Genomic DNA, 25,410 nt, shown 5'->3' on the forward strand with positions numbered 1-25,410 from the left:
CCCGAAGCGCGTGGGGCCCGTGGCCACAGGCAGCAAAGCGCAGGCTGTCCCGGGCGTGATGGGTCCCCAGGGTGCCCTCTCTTCCACAGGGACCACAGCTTCTGTGTGTTCTCTTTGCTGTGTTTTCAGATGATCTAAAGTAGCCAAGGGCTGGGGGAGGCGGGGTAGACAGGCAGGAGAAGTGAAGCCCAAGGACACCTCCTTCCTCCGCCTTCATCACTGGGTTACCTCCAAGGCTCCCCCTCCGGCCCAGAGCACGCCTGGTGGGGCCTGGGACGGCACCCTCCCACCAGGACAGAAGCCTTCGCATCCCATCGACTTCCCCTGGCCTTGCTGCCCCGACACGGAGGCCAGTCTCCTTTTCTGCAGGCTGTGAGCCGCCCTCCCCCACTGGCTGTTCTGTCCTGAGTCCGTGTCCCTTCCCTACCCATCTCCCAGCCCCACCCGGGAACAGGGCTGACCTTGGGCATACACCTGAATGGGGGTGGTGCATTTAACATTTCCCTTAACCTTTAAGCCACACTGAGGAGTTAAGGAGGAATCGCAAGACTGTTTTACAGGGAAGAAAACTGAGGCTCATAAAGAAGCACTCGGTGTGGCTTAGACTGAGCGCAAGTCTGTCCAGCCCCAGAAGCCAGGCGCTTTCCTTTACACCAACCACTGAAAGGTTTGACTTCCGACCTGAACGCTGAAGAACTCAGAAAGAAACCTCCCAAACCCCTTCACCTGATCCTCACTGGACTGATTGATTTTATTCAGAAACCAAGAGTTGCTGGGTATCCTTCCCATTTCTGTACCACTTCTAGGTTTTCTAAGCAGTTCTAAGTACATTATCACATGTTGATGGGATAATCCGCCGGGGGTTCCCTTGTGGCTCAGCTGGTTAAGAATCTGCCTGCAATGCAGGAGACCTGGGTTTGATCCCTGGGTTGGGAAGATCCCCTGGAGAAGGGAACAGCTACCCACTCCAGCATTCTCGCCTGGAGAATTCCATGGACTGTCTAGTCCAAGAGGTCACAAGGAGTCAGACACGACTGAGTGATTTTCACTTCAATTTACTTCATTAGGGTTCAGGCAGGTGTTGTGGAACTTTTTCTTGTCAATAAAGGCCACTTGATCAATATAAAACTAATGTAAAATGTAAAACTGAATGTGATTTAGTAGAAAGACTCATTTTAAAATTTGTAAATTTAAGCAATTTCAGCATCCACTATTTTAGAAAAGCGATGATATTGTATGGAACTTCCACACTGACTTAGGAGGACCCCGGGAAAGGAACCACCAGGCACAGCACAGGCTGGAAGAGCGAGAGCCCAGCTGCACAAGTGCACACGCGCTCCTGACACGAACCCCAGGCTGGGGCCGGGGGCAGGGTCCTTGGGGAGGCAGGAGACCTTGGTCCTGGCGGCACATGTGGACTGTGGAGCCCACAGAATCCCTCCTCTCCAAGCAGTGGGACCTTGGGCAGGTTTCTGAATTGCTCTCGGGTCTCAGTCTCCCCATCTATGAGACTAATGGTGCCTAATTTACAGGAGGGTAGATTCATCATTTCATTCAACAAATACCTATTAAGTACCTACTACTTCTAGACTCTTTCTGACTCTGGAAGTAGAGTAGTAAATGAGCCAGACAAGGTCCCTGGTCTCAGATAATTGTTTTGTTTTGTTTTTTAACTTTTTATTTCATAGTCGGGCTTCCCTGGTAGCTCAGTCGGTAAAGAATCTGTTTGCAGTGTAGGAGACCTGGGTTTGATCCCTGGGTCAGGAAGATTCCCTGGAGAAGGAAATGGCAACCCCTCCAGTATTCTTGGCTGGAGAATCGCATGGACAGAGGAGCCTGGTGGACTACAGTCCAGGGGGTCACAAAGAGTCGGACACGACCGAGTGACTAAGCCACCACCACAATCGATGAACAATGTTGTGTTAGGGTCAGGTGGACAGCGACGGGACTCAGCCATACGTATACATGGCAGAGAATGTACTTTTTTACACAGGTAGAGGGAGACAGATAAAGCACCAGGGATAGGATGATTTCAGATAATGAATTAAATCAAACAGAATGACGTGCTGGTGGGCGGATGGACGGCTGGTGGGGAGCTGAGTGGGGACTTCAGAGCAGTCTTTTCTGGGGAGGTGACATTTGTGCTGAGACAGGCATGGAGGACCCAGGGAGCTCCAGGGGACAGTGACACGGACATGTGCCAAGGCCCTGAGTGGGGTGGGGCGGGGAGGGGGTCTGGGGAACGGATCACAGGGCAGCATATGAGGGGGAGACTCAGGCTTGGCAGTCACGCCTGGCACCCAGCTGGGGGTCAGTGACCCAGGCCATTGTCACTCCTGGCAGAACACAGTCCACTAGAAGTCCAGGCACCGACATTCTGGCAGGGAGCGGGCCCAACAGCCCTGGCTTCGCCCACTCTGAGACCTGTGACGTCATCCCAGACGCCAGCTGCAGCAGCAACAAGAACTCAGAGAGAGCTTCGTCTACACCAGACCGGGAGAGCCAGGGTGGCTCCCATGCTCAACCCACGGGAGAGACAGCACCCAGAGATTGACTGTGCGCCCAGCCTGGGGCCGAATCCCCAGGCAGTGCTCGGAGCACACGTCTGTACATTTTCAACCTCACCTCGGACGGGAGAGTCATCCCCTACACACACAGGGACACACACCTGCCCTGTGGTCCAGGGCGAAGGCGGAATGGGGAGGAGCCAGGGGATGACCAGCTGGCCTCTTGCCGGACATCATCCAGGAACCTCACCTCGAGCCAGGGTCGGGGGACTTGTTTATGAAAAGATGCTCTTCTGAACATCCCAGCTGCCGTGGCCAAGATCAGATCACATCCCAGGGTTAACAGGGTAGAAATATACAAGAGCCGGGCTGTGATCTCATGGCCAGGGCTAGCTGCGTGGTTTGTGTGGCCCTGTGCAAAATGAAAATGCAATGTTAAAAAATGAGGAATCCTAAAAAAAAAACAACTCCCAATTGAGAACCTGATGTACAGCAGCAGGAGCTCAGCTAGGTGCTCTGTGATGACCTACGTGAACGGGATGGTGGGGCAGGGGAGTAGGAAGGAGGTCCAAGAGGGAGGGGATATATGTGTACACACAGCTGATTCACATTGCTGTACAGCAAAAACCAACACAGTATTGTAAAGCAATTATACTCCAATAAAAGAAAAGAACAACGAGGAAGAATTCAAAAGGACCACAATAGCATAAAGGCAAGCACAGGAGCTTTGCAAGAGCAGGACCCCCAGCAACTTCAGGGGTTTCCAGCCTCACCCACAGCTCAAAAAAAGGCACAAAGTTTTCAAACTCCAGCACCAGTGAGAACGAGGGCACCTAGAGCTCAGACCCACGTGACACCCCCACACACTCCCCCACCCGATGGCGCCCTCTGGGCCATTGGCCTCTGAGTTTGTTGTTAGCGATCAGATCAGATAATGAAGGTGGAAGGGCCAGGGTGGCAGGCGCTACCCAAACAGGACGGATTACTGTTATTCAGCCAGACTGCCGAGCGCCAGGATTTCTGAAGAACATTGACATCCCCCGGCAATTAAGTCAAATTAACATAATTCCAACAAAACATCTAATTTTAGCTATGTGTAACAATCCCCCCTCAGCAGCACAATCACTGTGCCTCACATCCGAGCAGCGTGGCACCAGAGACGCAGGAAGGAGACCAAGGTGCTGTGACACAGGCCTCCCCCTGCCAGGCAGGCACCAGATTGCTTCTATTTTCACAACCGAAAGACGCACTCCTGTACAGCCAATCTCACCCTCGCGGCCCAGCCATCCTGCTGGCCTGGCTCCTCCGAGCTTCCCCAGCAACTGCGGGGGACCTCAAAACCCAGAGGAGCCCCCTGGGAAAAAGACGTAATAGCGCCCCTGCCGGAGGTGAGATCCTGAGACTCTCCCGTGGACCAGTCCTCTGGCCTCAGTTTTCCTGTCTGTGAAATGGGAGCAATAATGCTCATTACGTCTCCATGTGTCAAAAAGATCCTTTAAAAAGTCAACCACTGGGACTTCCCTGGTGGGTCCAGTGGTGAAGAATCTGCCTTGCAGCGCAAGGGACCTGAGATTGATCCCTGGTCAGGGAACTAAGATCCCACCTGCCCCGGAGCAACTCAGCCCGCATACCGTAAGTACTGAAGCCGCGGCTCTCTGGAGCCCTCATGCCACAACTAAAGTGTCCGTGAGCCACAGTGAAAGATCCCACATGACACAGCAAATATTCCGAGTGTGCAACTAATACCCAATGCAGCCAAAATATATATATATATATATATATATATATATATACTTCTTTTAAAAAAGAAGTCAGTGATTATTCTGTTTCTGCACACATGCTGAATGTAAATCGTCAGATTTATCCAACCAGCAGGTTCTAGGGACACAGAAATGACCACAGCACAGCCTCTCAGCAAGGTCTAACGAGGAAGCAGCAGTCAAGCCAAGGCGTGGCAAGCCGCACCCAAGGACCAAATCCAGCCTGCTGGCAGTTCTCATACAGTCCACAAGCTGAGAATGGCTTTCACATTTTTAAATAGTAGGGTGGAAAATAAAAGAATAACATTTTGTAACACGTGAAAAGATGCTGAAATCCAAATTTCAGTGTCCATAAATAAAGTTTTATTGGAACCCAGCCATGCTCATTCATTTGTATACTGTCTACGGCTGCTTCTTTGCCAGGTTGGCAGAGCTGAATGCCTCCAACCGAGACTGAAAAATATTTACTATCTGGCCTTTTAAAAGTTCACCCAACTCTGGACTTGCTTCTAGTAGGGTGACCTATTAGACAGTGTCCTGGTTTGTCTGGGACACAGGGCTTCCAAACCTAAAACTGGTTCAGTCCCAGACAGACTGGGACAGCTGGCAATTTCTGGCATTTCAATCATCTATTCTGCCCCCTTTCCCTTAGTCAAACGTGCGCCCCTAAAGAGCAGAAGCACATTTGCTCTGTGTAGGCCCCCACCCTAGACAGGAGAACTGAATAAAGAAAATAAAGGAAACAAACTACAAAATTCTAAGTATGCTGTGTCCACAAAAACAGGAAACACAGGAACATTCTAAAATAAATACATGCAAATACGAAAAGGAGTACGTCAAGGCTGTATATTGTCACCCTGCTTATTTAACTTATATGCAGAGTACATCATGAGAAACACTGGGCTGGAAGAAGCACAAGCTGGAATCAAGATTGCCGGGAGAAATATCAATAACTTCAGATATGCAGATGACACCACCCTTAGGGCAGAAAGTGAAGAGGAACTAAAAAGCCTCTTGATGAAGGTGAAAGAGGAGAGTGAAAAAGTTGGCTTAAAGCTCAACATTCAGAAAACAAAGATCATGGCATCTGGTCCCATCACTTCATGGGAAATAGATGGGGAAACAGTGGAAACAGTGTCAGACTTTATTTTGGAGGACTCCAAAATCACTGCAGATGGTGATTGCAGCCATGAAATTAAAAGACATTTACTCCTTGGAAGGAAAGTTATGACCAACCTAGATAGCATATTCAAAAGCAGAGACATTACTTTGCCAACAAAGGTCCGTCTAGTCAAGGCTATGGTTTTGCCAGTGGTCATGTATGGATGTGAGAGTTGGACTGTGAAGAAAGCTGAGTGCCGAAGAATTGATGTTTTTGAACTGTGGTGTTGGAGAAGACTCTTGAGAGTCCCTTGGACTGCAAGGAGATCCAACCAGTCCATTCTAAAGGAGATCAGTCCTGGGTGTTCTTTGGAAGGAACGATGCTAAAGCTGAAACTCCAGTACTTTGGCCACCTCATGTGAATAGTTGACTCATTGGAAAAGACTCTGATGCTGGGAGGCATTGGGGGCAGGAGGAGAAGGGGATGACAGAGGATGAGATGGCTGGATGGCATCACCGACTCGATGCACATGAGTTTGAGTTAACTCCGAGAGCTGGTGATGGACAGGGAGGCCTGGTGTGCTGCAATTCATGGGGTTGCAAAGAGTCGGACACGACTGAGCGACTGAACTGAACTGAACTGAAGATAGATAGGGCTTCCCAGGTAGCTCGACCGTAAGGAATCTGCCTGCAATGTAGGAGATGTGGGATCGATCCCTAAGTTGGGAAGATCCCCTGGAAAAGTAAATGGTAACTCGCTCCAGTATTCTTGCCTGGAAAATTCCATGGACAGAGGAGCCTGGCGGGCTATAGTCCACAGGGTGGCAAAGAGTTGGACACGACTTAGTGACTGAACACAGCACAACACAAGATAGATAACAGACAGACAGATAGATGCACTTAGTAACTCAAGGGGCAACCAGGCCTTGCCTCCCAATAGAACCCAGAAGGCCCAGGTTCAGAGCTTGCTTATGCGTGTGCCTGGGAGAAGTGGCTCCCTACCCCTGCCCTGGCCTCAGTTCCTGCGTATAGAATGAGGAGGTGTCCTTCACAAACATGCCCCCGAGGCTGCGGATGCATGGAACAAACCCAGCATCCACAGCAGGCTGTGGCTGGCTGCGCACAGGTCCCGAGCAGGGCCGGAGAGCACTAGTTAGGACAGCGGCTGAGGGCTCGTGGGAACAATCCATCCAGAGCACCTTTCCGTCCACCCGGCCTGGGGAAGGCTCAGGCTTCTCCACCCAAACTCAGCCCCCTGGCAGCCTTCTCTGTGCCAGGGTGCCCGGCAGGGCCCTCCGCCCACAGTGCAGGGGAAACACCCCATCTCTGCAGGCTCTCCCACTTGCTACCTGGGCGTGGCAGGGCTCTTTCCACATAGAACCAAAGGACCAGAGTCCCTCAGCCCTTCTCTGAGTTCCTCCTACCAGGTCATGCTCAACGAATCCCAGCTTGTAAGGGCAGGGATTTCTCGCCACTTTTACACACGAGAGTCGAGCCTGCGGGCCTGGTTCTAGCATGAGCTGGGCCACTAGGAACGGCTGTGTGATCTGATGAGCCACTTCCTGTCTCTGGACCACGGTCCCCCCACGAAGGGGCAGGGCAGTGAGATTGCCAAGGTCCCTTCCAAGACGCTGTGTTAGCTGGCCTAGTCCAGGCCCTCTGTGCTACGGGTGAGAGGCTCAGAGAGGTGAAGCGACGGTCCCAAGGTCGCCCAGCCACGTCTCAGCATCCTCAGTGCCGCACGCTCCCACGAGCCGGCACTGCTGGGGCACTGCCTTGGACGTCTCTCTGTATCCATCTCCAGGTCTCTGTGCGTCTTGAGTCTTCACGAGGGAGGGCTCATGCCTTCTCTACCACATGGTTTGGAGGCCCGCGTAGAAAGGGACACATTTCATCTTGCAGAGTCATGGAACTGACCTGTGTGGTGGTCTCATCCACCTCCAAGCTCAGTGCTAAGGGCTTTTAAAATGTCCTCCATTTCCAGCCCCTCACGGTTCCGCCCTGAGGAATGTATTTCATTCTGTCTGAGCCTCATCACAGTCCTAAAGGCGGTAAGGTGCAGGCTTTCCCATCAGGCAGTTGGTGTGAACCCCAGCCCTGGCTCTGATCAGCTGTGTGACCTGGAGCAGTTACTTAACCTTCCTGAGCCCTCCAAGGTCCTATATAATGGCCCATTCAGCCAGCCTCCCGGGTGGAGTGGGCTCAGGTCAGTCACATCCCCTGCTGTCCCTCCTGTTCCTCAGCAGAGAGAATACGGCCACTGATGGCCAGGCCTCACTGCGTCCCTGCGGGCAGCAGGCTAGGCAGCTGGGGGATGTGGAAAACTAAACGCAACACGGATTTCAATGCACCACTTGCTACATCTGCTACCGCCCGCTTGTTACAGACTCCAGGACTTCAGAGAGAGACAGTCTGAAGACACGCAGCACAGGCATGTCCAGACGGTGTGAACCGCACTGAGTCTTCCCAGGCTCACTGTCCTCCCCCAAGAGACACACCTGTTACCTGCCTCTCTGCCCAGCTGCCAAAAGTACAGCAAAGTAACTCACGGGCCCTGCTGGCCACCCACCCAGCTCCATGTGACAGTGGCCACTGTCCGTGGGGCTCTCTGGGGGCTGAGACCCAGGCACTCACCTCCCAGATGACACAAGCACTGGAGAAGGTTCTAGTCCAACAACAGCCCTGCCCTGGCCATCCCCCTCCTGGAACGTCGCTCCTTCCCCTCCCAGCCCCTGGAGAAAAGAGGATGGGTTTGCAGGGCCTGGGGCACTGCATTCCCCGAAGAAGGCAAGGACCGTGGGGGACAGAGGCTGAAAAAAGTAAACGAGCTTCGTCTGGGGCTGAACTGGGGGAGACCAACCTCTCCCTTGTAGCTCAGCCAGTAATGAATCCAGCTGCAATGCAGGAGACCCAGGTTCAATTCCTGGGTCCGGAAGATCCGCTGGAGGAGGGAATGATAATCCGCTCCAGTATTCTTGCCTGGAGAATCCCATGGACAGCAGAGCCTGGAGGGCTGCAGTCCACGGGCTCACAAGAGTGGGACACAACTTAGCAACTAACACTTAAATAACTAAAACGTGACTCCTCTGAATTTAGATGTGCTGAATATAAAATACACACTGAATTTTGAATTTATTTGAATTTTTGCATTTATTATACTAATAAAACAGCACTTCCCTCGTGGCTCAGCCGTAAGAATCCACCTGCCAATGCTGGAGACATGGGTTTGAACCCTGAGTTGGGAAGGACATGGCAACCCACTCCAGTATTCTTGCCTGGAGAATCCCATGGACAAAGGAGCCTGGTGGGCTACAGTCCTTGAGGCCACAAAAGTGGGACACAACTTAGCGACTGAACCATCACCATCACCATCAACTTCTGAAAATCTTGGCTCCTTGGGAACTCAGTAGGTGACAAAGCAGGGATTTTCCAAAATTACGTAATTCGGCTTTAAAAGCCGAGTCTCTGAAGAGCCAGCACGGGCTGACAAACTGCAGGACGTATCTATCCCGCGGCGCGTCCCCTGTCCTTTGGGCTGGGGGTCTGCCACGTCTGCTTTCCAGGAAACGGCAGGCGGTGGGGACCCCTGGAGCCCCTTCCCCCATCAGAGTCAGGGCCTCCTGGGCTCCTTCGAGCTCAGGGAGGAGGCTGTCTTTGCTCATGACCTTGAAAGCAGGTGACAGCCTCCCTCGCCGAGCTCTGAAAACAGAAGGTGCCCGCGCTCTCATTCTTTATTCACCTGGCAGGTGCCCTCTGCCCTCCCAGAGGCTGCACTCGTGCTAAACATAGGAGGCGGCACCAAACTGGCCACAGCAAGGAGTCTGAGGAGCCACGGGGGCTGCCTGACGAGCCCTGCGCCCAGAGGACCAGACTGCTGACCTTGAGCACGGCCGCCTTCCGGCAGCCCGCGTGACCCCGGCCCTCGCCAGCATGCCCTCCTCTCCCTGGTCTGCCCACGACAGTGCTAGCCTCATGGGGGTGACCCGTCAGAGGGGATGAGTGTCCACACACTGAGCCAGCACCTTGAGCTATGCAGCCTTCCACCCTGGTGCCAACATCCCTGTGCCCAGAGGTCTGGGGTCCATCAGAGCTGGACCTCGACACCCAAGGGCCTCCTGCACCCAAGTGTCCACCTGGCACACCTTCAGCCACCGCAGGCCAGCTGCCCCGAGGCCTTGGAAATTCACATGTTCATGGAACTACCCTTACTCCCCCAGAAAAGTCTTAATTGCATGCATGCATGCTCAGTCATGTCCAACTCTTTGTAACCCCAAGGAATGTAGCCCATCAGGCGTCTCTGTCTATGGAATTTTCCAGGCAAGAATACTGGAATGGGTTGCCATGTCCTTCTCCAGAGGATCTTCCTGACCCAGGTATCAAACCTGGGTCTCCTGCATTGTAGGCAGATTCTTTACCATCTAAGCCACCAAGGAAGCCCAGAAGAGTCTCAGAAGCCCTCTAAACCAGTTCCCTTGCTTAAGAGGTGGAGAGAAGAGAAGCGAAAGGCAAAGGAGAAAAGGGAAGATATACCCATTTGAATGCAGAGTTCCAAAGAATAGCAAGGAGAGATAAAGCCTTTCTCAGTGATCAGTGCAAAGAAATAGAGGAAAACAATAGAATGGGAAAGACTAGAGTTCTCTTCAAGAAAATTAGAAATACCAAGGGAACATTTCATGCAAAGACGGGCACAATAAAGGACAGAAAAGGTATGGACCTAACAGAAGCAGAAGATATTAAGAAGAGGTGGCAAGAATACACAGAAGAACTATACAAAAAAGATCTTCATGACCCAGATAACCATGATGGTGTGATCATTCACCTAGAATCAGACATCCCAGAATGCAAAGTCAAGTGGGCCTTAGGAAGCATCACTAGGAACAAAGCTAGTGGAGGTGATGGAATGCCAGTTGAGCTATTTTAAATCCTAAAAGATGATGCTGTGAAAGTGCTGCACTCAATATGCCAGCAAATTTGGAAAGCTCAGCAGTGGCCACAGGACTGGAAAAGGTCAGTTTTCATTCCAATCCCAAAGAAAGGCAATGCCAAAGAATGCTCAAACTACCACACAATTGCACTCATCTCACATGCTAGTAAAGTAATGCTCAAAATTCTCCACGCCAGACTTCAACAGTACATCAACCATGAAACTTCAGATGTTCAAGCTGGATTTAGAAAAGACAGAGGAACCAGAGATCAAATTGCCAACATCCATTGGATCACTGAAAAAGCAAGAGAGTTCCAGAAAAACTCTACTTCTGCTTTATTGACTACACCAAAGCCTTTGACTGTGTGAATCACAACAAACTGTGGAAAATTCTGAAAGAGATGGGAATACCAGACCACCTGACCTGCCTCCTGAGAAATCTCTATGCAGGTTAAGAAGCAACAGTTAGAACTGGACATGGAACAACAGATTGATTCCAAATAGGAAAAGGAGTACATCAAGGCCGTATATTGTCACCCTGCTTATTCATCTTATATGCAGAGTACATCATGAGAAACGCTGGGCTGGATGAAGCACAAGCTGGAATCAAGATTGCCGGGAGAAATATCAATAACCTCAGATATGTAGATGACACCACCCTTATAGCAGAAAGCGAGGAAGAACTAAAGAGCCTCTTAATGAAAATGAGAGTGAAAAAGTTTGCTTGAAACTCAACATTCAGAAAACTAAGATCATGGCATCTGGTTCCATCACTTCATGTCAAATAGATGGGGAAACAATCGAAACAGTGATAGACTTTATTTTTATTTTTGGGGGCTCCAAAATCACTGCAGACGGTGACTGCTGCCATGAAATTAAAAGACGCTTACTCCTTGGAAGGAAAGTTATGACCAACCTAGATAGCATATTCAAAAGCAGAGACATTACTTTGCCAACAAAGGTCCATCTAGTCAAAGCTATGGTTTTTCCAGTAGTCAGGTATGGATGTGAGAGTTGGACTATAAAGAAAGCTGAGCACCAAAGAACTGATGCTTTTGAACTGTGGTGTTGGAGAAGACTCTTGAGAGTCCCTTGGACTGCAAGGAGATCCAACCAGTCTAGCCTAAAGGAAATCAGCTCTGAATATTCATTGGAAGGACTGATGCTGAAGCTGAAACTCCAAAACTTTGGCCATCTGATGAGAAGAACTGACTCACTAGAAAAGATGCTGATGCTGGGAAAGACTGAAGGTGGGAGGAGAAGGGAATGACAGAGGATGAGATGGTTGGATGGCATCACCGACACAATGGACATGAGTTTGAGTAAACTCTGGGAGTTGGTGAAGGACAGGGAGGCCTGGTGTGCTGCAGTCCATGGGGTCACAAAGAGTCAGACACAACTGAGAGACTGAACTGAACTGAACGGAGAGGTGGAGAACTGAGGCCGGAGAAGTGTCCAGAGCTGCTACAGAGAGAAAAGAACTAGAACACACGCTCAGCTTTCCTGATCCCACAGTCTGCTCTGTTTGTTCACAGCCACGTGTAGCTAATGCTCGCACATCATCTGGGGTGATGAGTGAGGAGGGGAGGCCCCTACTCTGCAGACCACACACAGTCATCACCCGCTGAGAAACGCAAGGTAGTGGGTCCATACCTTGTGCGGTCCTAGGACTTGGCGGCAAGTGCCATTCTCTGTGGCAGACGGCAGAGTGGAAAGGTGTCCTGGACATCCCCCTCCCTGACCTCCCTTCAGGCCAGGCACCTCTTCTCTGGTATCCCTGGCCCACACTTGGGAGAGCTTCTTGGAGGGGGTGACGGTGGGTACGGAAGGTGCAGGGGGCAGGGTGGCACCATAAACCCAGGTGGCACCATGGGGGGCATGGGGTAAGACCCCCCAGGGGTAGGCAGGGTGTCAACAGCCTCAGAAGTCGTGAGGAAAAGCCTGACTTGAGCCTAAAGGTGACAAGAGGGAACCGGAAGGGCTCATGACGAGAAAGGATGTAGGCCGGACTGGAAGGGTGACCTTGGAGGTTCCGGAAGGCACAGTGGAGGCATAAACTGGGTGGAGGAAGCTAAGTTCATGCGAGAGACCCTCACACACTCCTCTAGAAGAATCTAATGGTGTTATTGCGTTCACCTTGCTACAGTCATTTCATCTTGGTTCAGAGTCATGAAAGATGCTCTTTCCATCTGCCTCTTCCAAGTCCTGTTGTGAATGAGGCAACATCGACAAGCGGGTTAAAGTACTAAGACTCAACCCTACAGCTTGTAGCCCAGATGTCCTTCAAAGGCAGATATGCTCAAGAATCAGGTCCTCAGGCCACAACACACACACACAAGCCAGAAGATCACGTGAAAAAAAGGCCAACTGTTGAACTATAGTCTGCTCCACCGACGGCAGAGTGCGAGGTCCGGCTGCAGCACTGTGGTTCCCAGGACACGGCTCCACGTCCACAGGGGCACCGGGTCCCGTGCACCATGCACACCGCCGTGAGCTGGGATCGGCACAGCGGTCTTCTCATTTCCCAGGGGGCAGAGACCAAACCACCTCTTTCCAAGGGCAGTGAATGGATCTGCCAAACCTCCACACCACAGGAGAAAGTAACATCTCCATAGATTCAACGCAACTCTACCGACATTTCAGACTTGGACATCTTTCTGACTTGGGCTGTTTCTGATTCTTCGCTTTCACTGGCATTTGAGATCAGGCTCACATTTTTTCATTTTTCCTAATTCATTTAAGAAATTGGCAGTAATGCTGGATGAGCATACTAACCTTGGGAGGAATCCTTGATGGCCGTCTCTGGAAAGGAACCGTGAGCCTATTAAGGGTCACGCCTTGGATCTCACTGGTTGCTCCCCGTGGAGGAGGGGGAGATGGGCGCAAGCAGGAACTAAGGTGTAGGACGGGCTGGCATTGAGTGCTTACTGTACGTCGGGTGCTTGGGCGCTTCCCTAGTGGCTCAGACAGTAAAGAATTTGCCTGAATGTGGGAGACCTAGGTACGATCCCTGGGTCAAGAAGATCCCCTGCAGAAGCAGAATGGCAACCCAGTCTGGTATTCTTGCCTAGAGAATTCCACAGACAAAGGAGCCTGGCGGGTTACAGTCCATGGGGTTGCAAAGAGTCAGACACGACTGATCAACTAACACTTTCACATACATTAACTCATTCAGTCCTTCCAATAACCCTGCGTGGTTGTCCAGTAGATGTTTCCTCTGCCCTATAAATGACAAAACCGAGACTCAGAGGAAAACTGAGAACCTTGCCCAGAGTCACCCAGTTAGCAAACATCCAGGACACAGTCCCTGGGCCACCTGACTCCATCCAAGGCCACTGTTCGCGTCTCTGCAGCTCGGACATCTTGACCCAAGATGCCCTCCTGGCATACACAGTGGTCCATACAACCTCCTGGCCTCCTTACTGGGCAGCATGGCCTAACCTCATCTAGCACCCGCGAGGCGATGTTGAAACTGATTCTGACAGTGGAGCTGGCGTCCGTGTTTGAGGCCAAAAACTCAGCCAACGGGAGGCCCAAAGGCGAAGAACACGTACATATCCTGAGTCTAGAGGAATGTCGGAGGACAGCTGAGTGCAGCTTGCGGGAGAGACGAGATGGGAAAGGCAGCTCTGGGCTAGACTGGGGACCTTGGACGCTGGAGTAAACTTCTAGGACTTTATTTTAAGGGCAATTAGGAAGCCAGCGAAGGATTTAAAGGCAGGAGTATTGGAATCTGATTTGCATTTTTGGAAGATCACTCTGGCTGTGGAATTGAGCATTCCACCCAACACACACACACACATACATTTTCAGGCTGGTTTACAATGGACAGCTCCCCATGCCAAGACCCAGCTGCCTGGACTCTCAGGACCACAATCCAGCTCCACTTGGCGCCAGAACATTCTGTTACCTACTGGGCTCCAGTCCACATCACCTTGGAATTCTTTACTGGCATGTGAGGTCATCCATCCACGCCAGCTTCCGTCTCCAGGAGACACACAAGCGGAGGAGGCCTGGGACCCTCCTTGACAAGCAAGGCATTCTCTGTCTTTTAATTACATTACATTTTTAAATGCTATTACAGCTGAAGCCTATTCCTACTTTTTTATTAGAAGCATATTCTTAAAAACCTGTTCTCTTAAGCATCATTTTGAATGAACGCATAGCATTTCACAACCTGGGTGATGGCACCGAGGTAACATCTTTAAGAGTGGCAGTGATTTTCCTGGTGGTCCAGAGGTTAAGCATCCGCCTGCCAACGCGAGAGACACAGGCTCGATCTCTGGTCCTGGAAGATCCCACGTGCCTCAGGGCAACTAAGCCCGCAATTACTGAGCCTGTGCTCTAAAGCCTGGGAACGCAACTACCGAGTCCACACGCCCTAGAGCCCACAGTCCACAGCAAAAGCCCTGCAGTGAGAAGCCCGCACACCACAACCAGCGAAAAGCCCACCATGTAGCAACGAAGATCCGGTCCGGCCGAAAATAAAGTTAAAAAAAAAAAGAGTGACGGGGAATTCCCTGGTGGTCCAGGCGTTAGGATTCCACACTCTCATTGCCAAAGGCCTGGATTCAAGGCCTGGCAGGGAACTGAGATGGTAAGTCCTGTCCCCACTGCGGTCCACCTCTGCCTGGGCCTCCCCTGCAGGCATGAGTAGCCACCAGTCAATGCCTGAGCTCCCCCCAGGCCTAGTCTTGCAGGCTTGTGGGGTGCACGGGCCTTAATGAAGGCGATCTCTCAGACGCTGTGCACACCAGGGCTTTGTGGGAGAGCTCAGGCTTGAACTGAGGGCCTTTCCTCTCCTTCCCATGGAGTCTGACAGCTTCCCCCGACATTGAGGAACACTTCCTATTAGCTCCCCCTCCAGCACGTGAGCCCCAGGAAGCTCACGAACAGTTCAGTTCAGTTCAATTCAGTTGCCCAGTCGTGTCCGACTCTTTGCGACCCCATGGACCGCAGCACACCAGGCCTCCCTGTCCATCACCAACCCCCGGATTTCAGCCAAACCCATGTCCATCGAGTCGGTGATGCCATCCAACCACCTCATCCTCTGTCATCCCCTTCTCCTCCTGCCCTCAATCTTTCCCGGCATCAGGGTCTTTTCCAATGAGTCAGATCTTCGCATCAGATGGCCAAATGATTGGAGTTTCAGCTTCAGCATCAGTCCTTCCAATGAACATTCAGGACTGATTTCCTTTAGGATGGACTGGTTGCATCTCCTTGCAGTCCAAGGGACTCTCAAGAGTCTTCTCCAACACCACAGTTCAAAAGCAGCAATTCTTCGGTACTCAGCTTTCTTTATAGTCCAACTCTCACATCCATACCTGACCACTGGAAAAACCATAGCCTTGACTAGACAAACTGTAGATTCCGTAAAAAGGATGCATCATTTTCCTCCTCACCCCCTCCATGAAGGGCACCCAGCTCCATGAAGGGCACCACCAACTAACCACCCCAGCACCAAGTCAGATACGAGGCCTCGCTGCCATTTCATATCACACACACGTGGATGTGTTAACATATGTCCAGAAGAAACCCACAGCATCAGCCCTGATTACTTACTCACACCCACTTTATTACTCACAAAGACCAACTTCCTCCACCACCCAGATGTCTACAGTCAATCACACTCTCCATCCCCACTGGCTGCCTAGCACGACCACCTTACCCTCCTCTGGACCACTGCTCAGCGTTCTCAATGCCCTGCTCACCATGCAGCTGCCCTATCCTGACCCACCTCTGCCCTGGAGGCACAGCAGCTTTGCACACTTCCCTCTGGAGTTCCTCAAGCTTCCTCTGGGCTTTGGCCCTGGCCTGGCCCCAGCTCAGCTTCCTCTCTAGCTCCCCCTGTCCTCCCGACTGCACTCTTTCAGCTCCTGCTACTGGGCTCACAGGTCCTGGGCCACCTCTGTCTCCAGACCCCACTGGTTCACCCTCCGCCCTTGCTGTGGCCTCAGCTGAATGTCCTGGCCCTCATCACCTGGCTGACCTTCAACAGTCCATGAGGACCCAGCCTCTCCCCCAGAGAGCCTCCCCAGACCCTACTCCCAGCCAGGCTTACTCCCACAAGACTGGCCACAGTGCTCAAGTCAACCCTTCCTTCCCCACTTCCTTTGGGAAAGTGGACACAGAACAAATAAAAGTCCAGACAAACCTCCTACCCTCTCCTCTCTTCCCTTCACCTGCTGGTTCGATTCTCCCTTGGTCTTGCCACATCCACCAGCTGCTTCCTGTCTATCTGCTAGAACAGAGCCTCCACGCTGCTCTGTGGAAGCATCATCACCTGGGGGACCTTACTGCACAGGCGGGCTCCTGGCCCCACCACCTCCAGTGGCCGATTCTGCAGGGAGGCAGTGGGGCAGGTCTGCCCGTGTCAAACCCTCTCCCCAGGGTGGCTCTGAGACTGGCAACGTAGGGGAGCTGCTGGGACCGTTTCTTTCTCTCCTCCCTCTTTCCTTATGGGTCTCACCGTGAGCGTCTGGGGCTATCCCTTCCATCTCAGAACTAGGTTAGGCGTCATGGCTCCAGCCAGTCCATAATGAAGTGCCTCGTTTCCTTCCCTTTCCTGGGACGCTTCCTCTGACTCCACCCTGACTTCTCCCAACTCGACTTTAAGGCTAGTCCGTGCCTTTTCATCCCTTGAGCCTGTTTTCTCTCTGCACTGCTCTTCATGAGCACCTCTTAGCCCACTGGACTTCTTAGGAACGGAAAATGAAACCACAGAGATTCAAGGGAGGGACTCAGGGCAAGAGTCTGGCCCTGCTGTTCCTGTTCCCACACATCCAAGTTGAGGTCTTGGCAAGCATTACACATAGAGGCCCAGGACCTCACAGGCATCCAGAAGAAAGCAAAAGTCCCGGAGAGTTAGGAGAACGGATGAAAACGGAGACACGTCTTCACTATAACTCCATGTAGAAGCACGTTATTAAATGATTATACAGAGAAGATGCCAGCTCTGTGGCAGGAAGTGTGGCGGGCGCATGCTCAGTCATGTCCAACTCTTTGCAACCCCATGGACTGTAGCCCACCAGGCTCCTCCATCCATGGAATTTTCCAAGCAAGAATACTGGAGTGGGTTGCCATTTCCTTCTCCAGGGGATGTTCCTGGCCCAGGGATCAAACCCGCATCTCTCGCGTCTCCTGCACTGGCAGGCGGACTCTTTAGCACTTGTACCACCGGTAGGAAGAGAAACCTCTAAAACAGGCAGTAAAGGGAGAAAGGACCGTTCTGTGAGGCAGGTGAGATGGAAACAGAGCAGGCACCCCTGGGAGTCACTCATCATCCGGCCCCTTGTCTTAACCCAAGGCCTCAAAGGGGTCTTCACCATCCACGGGCTGCTCCAGGGACATTCAGAGGAGCCTGTGGACCCCACTACCCACCTAGCATCCAGACGCCAGTGCTTCCGTCCTGAGCCCAGATCACTGGTCCCTGTTCTCAGCCTCCTTGGGTTACTTCCCACACCGGCAGCTTTCCCTCTAACGTGCAAATCCTTCCTGCGTAGGCAGGAAAAGTACCGGCATTCTGACTCCCCTCCCAGCACCTGGTAGCCTTGAACACACCGAGGATGTAACAAACAGGTAAGAAGACAGCCTAGCGCAGAGGCCTGTGAATGAGTTTGGAGCCAGGCCCCAGCTCTGAGGTCACCGGCTGCCAGAGGATCCAGCGAGACAATGCCCGTAGGACCCACAGCCTCTCAGTACATACAGGCTCTCCTTGGATAAGCAAAGAAGGGTGTTTGCAGCTGTCATGGCCAAGGATGCCCTGAAATGGATAAAAAGGCATTAACTGACACTGCAAAAATATTATCACCTTAGCAAAAACACAGGAAAATTTTCTTCTCAGGAAAGCACCTGGCCACATGGGCAGCAAAGGAGAAACAAAAGGTTTTTTGGCTTCAAACTGGCCGGCCACTCGGTCTCTGCTTTATCCCTGAGAGTTCCTCATGCAAGTTCTCCTTTCCTGGAGGATGTGCTGGGCTTACACTCCTGAGATGCACAGGGTCTTCCCTGGAGGAGTCTAGTCTGCCCATAACAACACATGTTTGTCTGTAATATTCCACACCCCAGATTTACTAGCCAGGGCCCTAACAGGGATGGTATTCTCAGAAAGTTCAGGAACCCCGTTTATATGCCTTTCTTGGCAGGCAGCTGTAATTGTCACCCAGGGCTTTAATAAAGCCCATCTCAAAGTTGTAGACTGCACCCATGGAGATAACTAAGCCTGCGATAATAAATCTTGTCAAAATAGGAAATTCATTTCTTTCCTGAAAATGAAATGGAGAAAATGATTTAAAGTATCCTTTTTCTCATTTACCAGCAATGAAATAATAATGGGCTGGCCTTGCCAAGCCAATGTCAAGATTTCACACCACCACTGGAAGTCTGGGCCAGAGCTTTGGCTTTGAATTCATCAGAAAGAATAATTTAATTAACAAACATTATTATGTTACTAACTGTAACCTCTTAAATAGACAGGAGTTTTAAAGTTTACAAAGTACACCTCCTTTATTCTCATTTCAATTTCACAGAGGAGAAAACTGAGGCTCAAAGAAATTTGGTGGCCAGTAAGTACAAGAACTGAAACCAGAATCCGGGCGCCTGACTCCCAGCCCAGCGCTCTGTACGAGGTAGATGTTTGAGCTGCTTTTCAAGAACCAGGAATGGCGAGATGGAGCCAAGCAAAGCATATTTGTCTTTTCCAAAAACCAAAACACTGATGACAGCAGACTTAGCTTTAGTCGGAATAATTCAGGGAGGGGAAAAAAAACCCAGATTTACTTGGTTCTACTTCTATAAGGCCAACTCTTCAAACATCAAATACAAAGACCAAGGGAAAAACTTCTGAACCAGTTAAATGTAGCTCCTGAATCATTTCAAGCCATAAATATTTGTTGAGTGGTTACGTGGAAAGACTCTGGCTTGGGCTTCAAGGAGCTTATAATCTAGTAGAAGCGATAAAATAAGAACACATGTCTCATACACACATACCCATGCGCGTGCACACACGCACCAGAACAAAGGCTGGGGCAACCCAGAATACAGAGAAAGAGTGATGGAGGATTCAGGAAAGCTCTCTTGAAGAGTGACGGGCTTTGATGGTGAAGGAGGAAGGAACGGCTGATGGGTTCACCCTATGGAGACAAAGCCCGGGAATGAACCAACATACATGAAAACTGCCTGGCACATGGAACCCACTCACTAAAGCTTGCTTGTTTTTATGGAAAGACGAAGGAAGAGTCCTTCAGTTCAGTTGTTCATTCGCTCAGTCATGTCTGACTCTACTAAACTGAACTGAACAACTCTTTCCCCCTTCTTTCCAAAACAAACAAGCAAGTCCTTAGACTGAGGTGAAAATATAAACTTTGTCATATTAAGAGGAGATAAGCAGAACTAGCGAGGAAGAGAAGGGTCCAAGGGTTGGCTCCTGGTCCCCTTGGCAGGGAGGTCCCTTGCTCCAGGTTCTGAATTTCAGCTGCTGCTCCACCTACTCTGAGCAGCGGCTGCGATGTGCCAACCACACGCTGCCGGATACAACTAAGGGTGTAACACCTTCTTTGCCCATAAGACCCTGCTCTCTGGGTCTAGCGGATGGTTGAGGGTGACGTCAGGTAGCCCCCAGGGAACAGCCCCACCAAAACTGCCCCTGCAGCAGGGAGGGAGGCCTGGATTGGGAGATGGCCAGAGAGCGAGTTAGGAAAGTTCTCGCATCTTCAGCCAGTGCCAGCGCCTCCCAGCACCCAGAGAGGAGCAAGGCCAGTCCCTGTAATGAGGCTCCCCGGGTACTAAAATAAGAGACACCAAGGTGGCAGTTACCCAAGTCATGGTACATTTAAAGGCTCAAAACTAAATAAATGAGTCCGTTTAATAGCGAACATGCAATCATGATGCTTTCCAAAAGCCAAATGGAGATTTCATATACAAATATCAAGGCGTACCGCGACATACACTACTGCGGTGATTTCATGGCAGGACCTTGGTTTAAGGATGCGTGAGGAACATGCCTCTTTCTGATCCTGTGTGTTCTTCTTGGGTTGAATGCATAGACTCATTTGGAGGTACCAGCAGAAGTTTACATTCGGGACCCTTTACAAATGGGAAAGGTGGGTTCACAGGACCCTCCTGCCTAATTTCCTGCCCTTCATCCCATTCTTACTCACCCACGCCTCCCCACCCCATCCCACCCTCTTCCTGGGAACAAACCCTGGCCACGCGGCAGGGCCGACAGTCTCCCATAGGTCCCCCTAAATCTCCCTGTGATTCCAGTCACTGGATCAACGGAAGACATCTCCACAGTCCAGGAGCAGGGCCTCGCCCACTGCGTGAGGAAGGCCCAGGGCCCTGGAGGAAGCTGTGGAGGCCAGCAGGGCCGACAACACTGTCTGCACAGCTAAGCAGAGATGGCCACTTTCTGCTCCCGGGCTTCCATTTTTTCCTTTCTGTATCCTCACCTGGGCTCCTCAGGGCCCTGTGCAAACACTGCTGTTCCAAATGGCTAAACTCACTTGACATTTAGTGCAGCAGGGACCCTGCAAGGAACTAACTGCAGGCTCAGTGGTAGAAGTCACTGCACCAAAAAATTAGATGGTTCCACTGCTTGCCTACAAGGCTCGGGTGGTTTGCAAAGTGATCAGGAATGAAAGAAAAGTCGGGCTTTCTTCAGGTGCCGGCTGAAGATAGTCAAGAGCGCATTGCTCACCTAACACAAGTGATGACCAAAAACCACCTGGGCGAACAGAGACAGACATAAGACCCCACCCATTCACCCACCCATCACCACCCCCACATTCATGGCATGCCTTCTGGGTATCAGATGGACAGCTGTGAACAGGGCCTGGTCCCCTCCTTCACCAACATCAGAGGATGAAGGAGATGGACAGAATAAGAGACGAGGAGAAAGCTCAGTAAATGCCACCCCAGGGCACTTACAGGTGCTGCAGGCTGAGGGTCACCCCTTAAAGTAGGGCTGAGATTCCAGCCCCCTTCTCTGTCTGCCTCCCTCCCTCTTCCCACTTCCCCCTCCCCCTTTTTGAATTCTGCCTCACCTCACCTTCGTCTCCAAACTCCTCATCCTCATCTCCCAACCTCAAGCTCCAAGAAGGCAGAAAAAGTGCACATATCCTTATGCCCAAGGCTTCTCCAGCCCTAGAGAGCTGCCGTTCTTAATGCAAATGCCTGCTTAACACATGCCCTGCAATCTATTTACTTCCATCCCCATCTTCAGACGCAGGGGACTTATCAAGTCAGCATCATAAATACTGGATCTTATTTTTTCTTTTTTTTCCAAAAAGCTGCAGCTCCAACAGCAGGCATCTGATGAGGACGTGTGCTGCACAAGCAGAAAGCTGAATGAAGCCCCAGAAGAATGCAGGCCTTTTTCCAGCTACAGAGTCTGAGCTCAGTTCCCTGCGTCGAGGTGGTTTCTATCTGTGTCAGTCAGCACGTCACAACAGCAGCCTCCAGGGCCGCTGCACAGCACCCCTCAGCCAGCGCCTTCCCACACAATACCAGCAACTGTAAAAGCTGCAACCACCGCTGAAGTTACAACCGTGATGATTTCTACAAACGGGGAGCGCTGCGGTTCTGCTCCGTCAGGCCCCGATAAGTAGGTTACCCGTGGGACAAACGCCTTCCCTTTCCGTAAATCCAGAATGCCCTTGCTGAGCTCCACACTCCCCTGAATTACCAGTTCACTGGCATCAAACGACTATCTGCATGTGTGAATTCTTTCTTCCTGCTGAGATGAGGGTGGTTCCACAGCGTCCCCGAGTCTGGGGTGACCAGGGTAGAGTCCTCAGCTGCTCGGTCTTAACATACTTCGCTTCAAACCATGACTTCGGTGGTGAAAAATGGGTCTAACAAAGACCTCACCTTATGTGAACCCTCCCTTGGGCTCCCACCCCCACCTCGGCCATCTGCTCAACCAGCTCCTGCACGCACATCCTCCACCCTCTCCAACCAGCCTTTCTGCACTGCTGTGCCTCCCTCACCTTTCCCCAAGGGCCTGCCACCTTCTTGAGACGTTGCCTTTTGCTATAAATTTTATAGGCCGATGGCAAAAAGAACTCACTAGCATTACGAAACACAAACGCAGCACCCCGACACCTCACCTCGTACCTTAGTGCCCCTCTACCCCAAAAATCCCTTAAAGAGTTTATAGCATCGCTATCACTTTGAATTCAGATTTCCTTATTATTGCTGTATCCCTCCTAGCACCCAGGATACTGCGTAAAATAATGAAAATCTGTGTGGAAGATTTTCAAATGCTTACTGACGCAGTATGCTGTGACCAGCTAGTAAAACAAAATAACCCAACTGGTTGGGGGAGGGGGGGAGTGTGGAATATGTTATCAGCTAGACTTGACATGGAGATTAAGTTGACCAAGAATGTCCAGACTAAGAAACAAAAAGAATATTGGACTTGCTGCTTTTCTATGTGTGTCTTGCAGGCATTTGGGATTCAGAGTTATACTGAAGGGAGTTACAGAGAATGGAAAGAATTCTCAGAAGAGAGGAAAGGGAGAGTTTTGTTTTGACTCTGGCTCAAAATATATATATATTTTCAAGGAAGAGGCTGGGAGCAAAAAGTGGGATAAAAACATTGAGTGAGCAGTTTGGGAGAGGATGGGCTTGGCTCCTAAAGCATGAGGCAGGGATGGAAATAGAGAACACGCCTTCCTAAGGAGTTTACATTCATGCCAAGAAAGTGGGTGAGCACTGTCAGATATAACCAGACTTCCCCCCGGCCTGACTCACAAGATGGGCTCCAGTATTTCAGATCCAGCAGAAGGACCTGATGGAGTGTTCTAAGTGGCACCAACCCAAACTCCCGCTCCCCGTCAGTTTGGAGAAGGCTTCTTTTTAGGTCCTGCTAAAGTGGTGGTGCCTTGGTGCGACTACCATTTACACATGAGAAGGCAATCCCTGGGAGGGAGGAAGACTGCCTTTGGAAGGGGTATAGGAAAGCCTAGCGCACCGGCCACTTGGGGTGCAATCAGAGAGCGTCTCTGCTCCTGGATTTCATCTCGAGGAACTGGCTGGATGTGGGTCTTGCCGACTGGCTGGTACGAGGAGGAGTAGGACCCACAGGCAGCCTGTCCCCACGCTGCTCTCAACCACAGGCTTCAAACTTCTTTCTCAGAGGTAGCCAATTTCAAGAAATAAAAAAATGTTTCCTTCTCAACCAAGACCAGCGTCTCAGTTGGTCCTCAGTCCTCAGTCCTGGAACCCCGAGGGCCACATTCCCAGGCAATGGGTTCACAGGCCATGCCCCAGCTTGCCGTCCGCAGGTTAAAATGGCTCTGCTGGAGCTGAAGTTCGGCCTGTCTCCAACCCAAAGAACCGCATCCATAGGCACCTGGCCTCCTCCGTGGGGGGTTCCAAAACACCCCAACTGGAGCCCTCGCCCAGTCAACTGACTCCCTCCCTTCACAAGTGAAAGTGTTTCTCACCAAACGTGTCTTTATTAAAAGGTGCTTTGAGTTGGGGGTAGGAAGGCCCCAGACCCAGAGTGCTGAGCAGACAGCAATTGCCCTAAGGGGTCTGGGTCTTTATGGGGGCTGTCTTGTCACTACCAGCCCCCGCCCCCACCACCAACCGACTCCTACACAGAAAGGAGACCTGTTCTCTGACCAGGCCCCTGGGCCATGCTGGACAGCACTCACGGCAGGCTTCCAAAGGGAAGTTCCTTTGGTCATCCGCTGCTCATCTTGAGTGACCCGAACTGGAGACGGTGCCAAATGCCCACCCGTCCCCCGCCTCCACCAGGCTAAGCAGTTCTGCCCCGGGGCCCCACAGGGTCAGTCAAGGTGCTTCCCGGGGTTCAAGGAGGGTGGGGAAAGGGCAGAGGCCCCACCATTCAGAGACCTGGGAAGGAGGCTCTCCGCGCCTCCGAGAGTGGGTCACCGGGGAGGCGGCGGGCAGAGAGGTCTCCGGAGCCCGGGGCCGCATTTCCTAAAGCGGCTTCCTTGGAAAGCCCCGGAGAGACGGCGAGCAGCCCCCCACCCCGCGCCGACTACGGGGGTTGGGGGGCGGAAAAGTTCCTCCCGGCGGCGCCGGGCCCGCGGCGTCTGTCCAAGGTGCTGAAAGGTCTCCGCGGGCGGGCGGGCTCCTGCGCGCCCTCAGCCTCCGGGCCGCCCGCTCTGCCCTTCCAGCCCACTTGCCGGGTCCTCCTCCGGCCGCTCCGAAGCCCCCTCCCTCCACCGCTCCTGCCCCGCGCGCCCTGCGCTCGGCAACATCTTCTCGACCGGCCGCGGGGCCCCGCGTCCCCCTGTCTCTCCGGGCTCCGCCGCGCCCCTTCCCCCAGCGGCCACCTCCGGGCTCCTCTGCCTCCAGGCTTGCCGCCCCCCTCCGCCACCCCTTACCTTCTTCTTTCGGTCACGGGAGCGGTTCCTCCGCTTCCTGTTGGATTCCTCCTTCTCCTTCTGCTCCTGGAGGGCCTGCGCCTCGATGTCTTTGATTTTCTTCAGCTGTTTGGCCGCTTGAGCCATGGCCGGTCACCCTGCTCCGGTGGGTCCCCGCCTCCCGGGCCCTTCGCACTTGGCGATCCAGGTGGCGACACCCTCCCGGGGAGGAAAAACGGAGTCTGCCCTCCGCGGAGTGGCGGGGCGGGGGGTCCGGCGCGGCGGGGGGAGCTGCCCTCCCCGCGGGGGGAGGCTGCGGCCGGGTCGGCGGGGACGCGGCCACGAGAGGCGCTGAGGGCGAGGCGCGCGGCAGCTGCCCGGCGGCCCCCGGATGGCGCCTCCCGCCGCGGCCGGAGCTCCTGGCGGGCGCCCGGGACGGGCTCTGGGCTCTGCCCCACCGCCTCCCTCCTTTCCTCCCTCCGGCCCCCTCCCTCTCCTGCGGCGGCGGCGGCGGCGCGGGGGGCGGGGGCGGGGGCGGGGAGGCGGCTCGTACTGCGGCGAGCGGCGGGCGGCGGGCCGCGGGGAGGGGGCGGACCCCAGCAGTTAACGCATGAGGGCGCGGGGGCAGCTGGCGGCCGGGCTGCCCCGCCGGCCCGACGAGGCTCGGCGCGCGCGGCGCCCGCGCTGGCGCATTGCGAGCGCCCGGCTGCAGGCGCGCGGGCCAGCCGGGCTCCGCCACTGCAGTGCCGCCGCCGCCGCCGCCAGACGCACGGGCCCC

At 52.7% G+C, this 25,410-nt stretch overlaps 1 protein-coding gene across 8 annotated transcripts in view; it reads right to left on the reverse strand.

Annotated features, from left to right (window-relative positions):
- Nucleotides 1–24,779, reverse strand: part of ANK1 (ankyrin 1) — a 242,942-nt gene extending 218,163 nt beyond the window's left edge. For all 8 annotated transcript variants that reach the window (XM_070781480.1, XM_070781476.1, XM_070781479.1 and 5 more), the window contains exon 1: nucleotides 24,654–24,779. In XM_070781480.1, the coding sequence (XP_070637581.1) occupies nucleotides 24,654–24,779 (126 nt within the window). The remainder of the gene's footprint in view (nucleotides 1–24,653) is intronic.
- Between the last annotated feature and the right edge of the window lie 631 nt (nucleotides 24,780–25,410).

This window comes from Bos indicus, chromosome 27 (genome assembly GCF_029378745.1).
Source record: "Bos indicus isolate NIAB-ARS_2022 breed Sahiwal x Tharparkar chromosome 27, NIAB-ARS_B.indTharparkar_mat_pri_1.0, whole genome shotgun sequence".
In the NCBI taxonomy this organism is placed as follows: Eukaryota; Metazoa; Chordata; class Mammalia; order Artiodactyla; family Bovidae; genus Bos; species Bos indicus.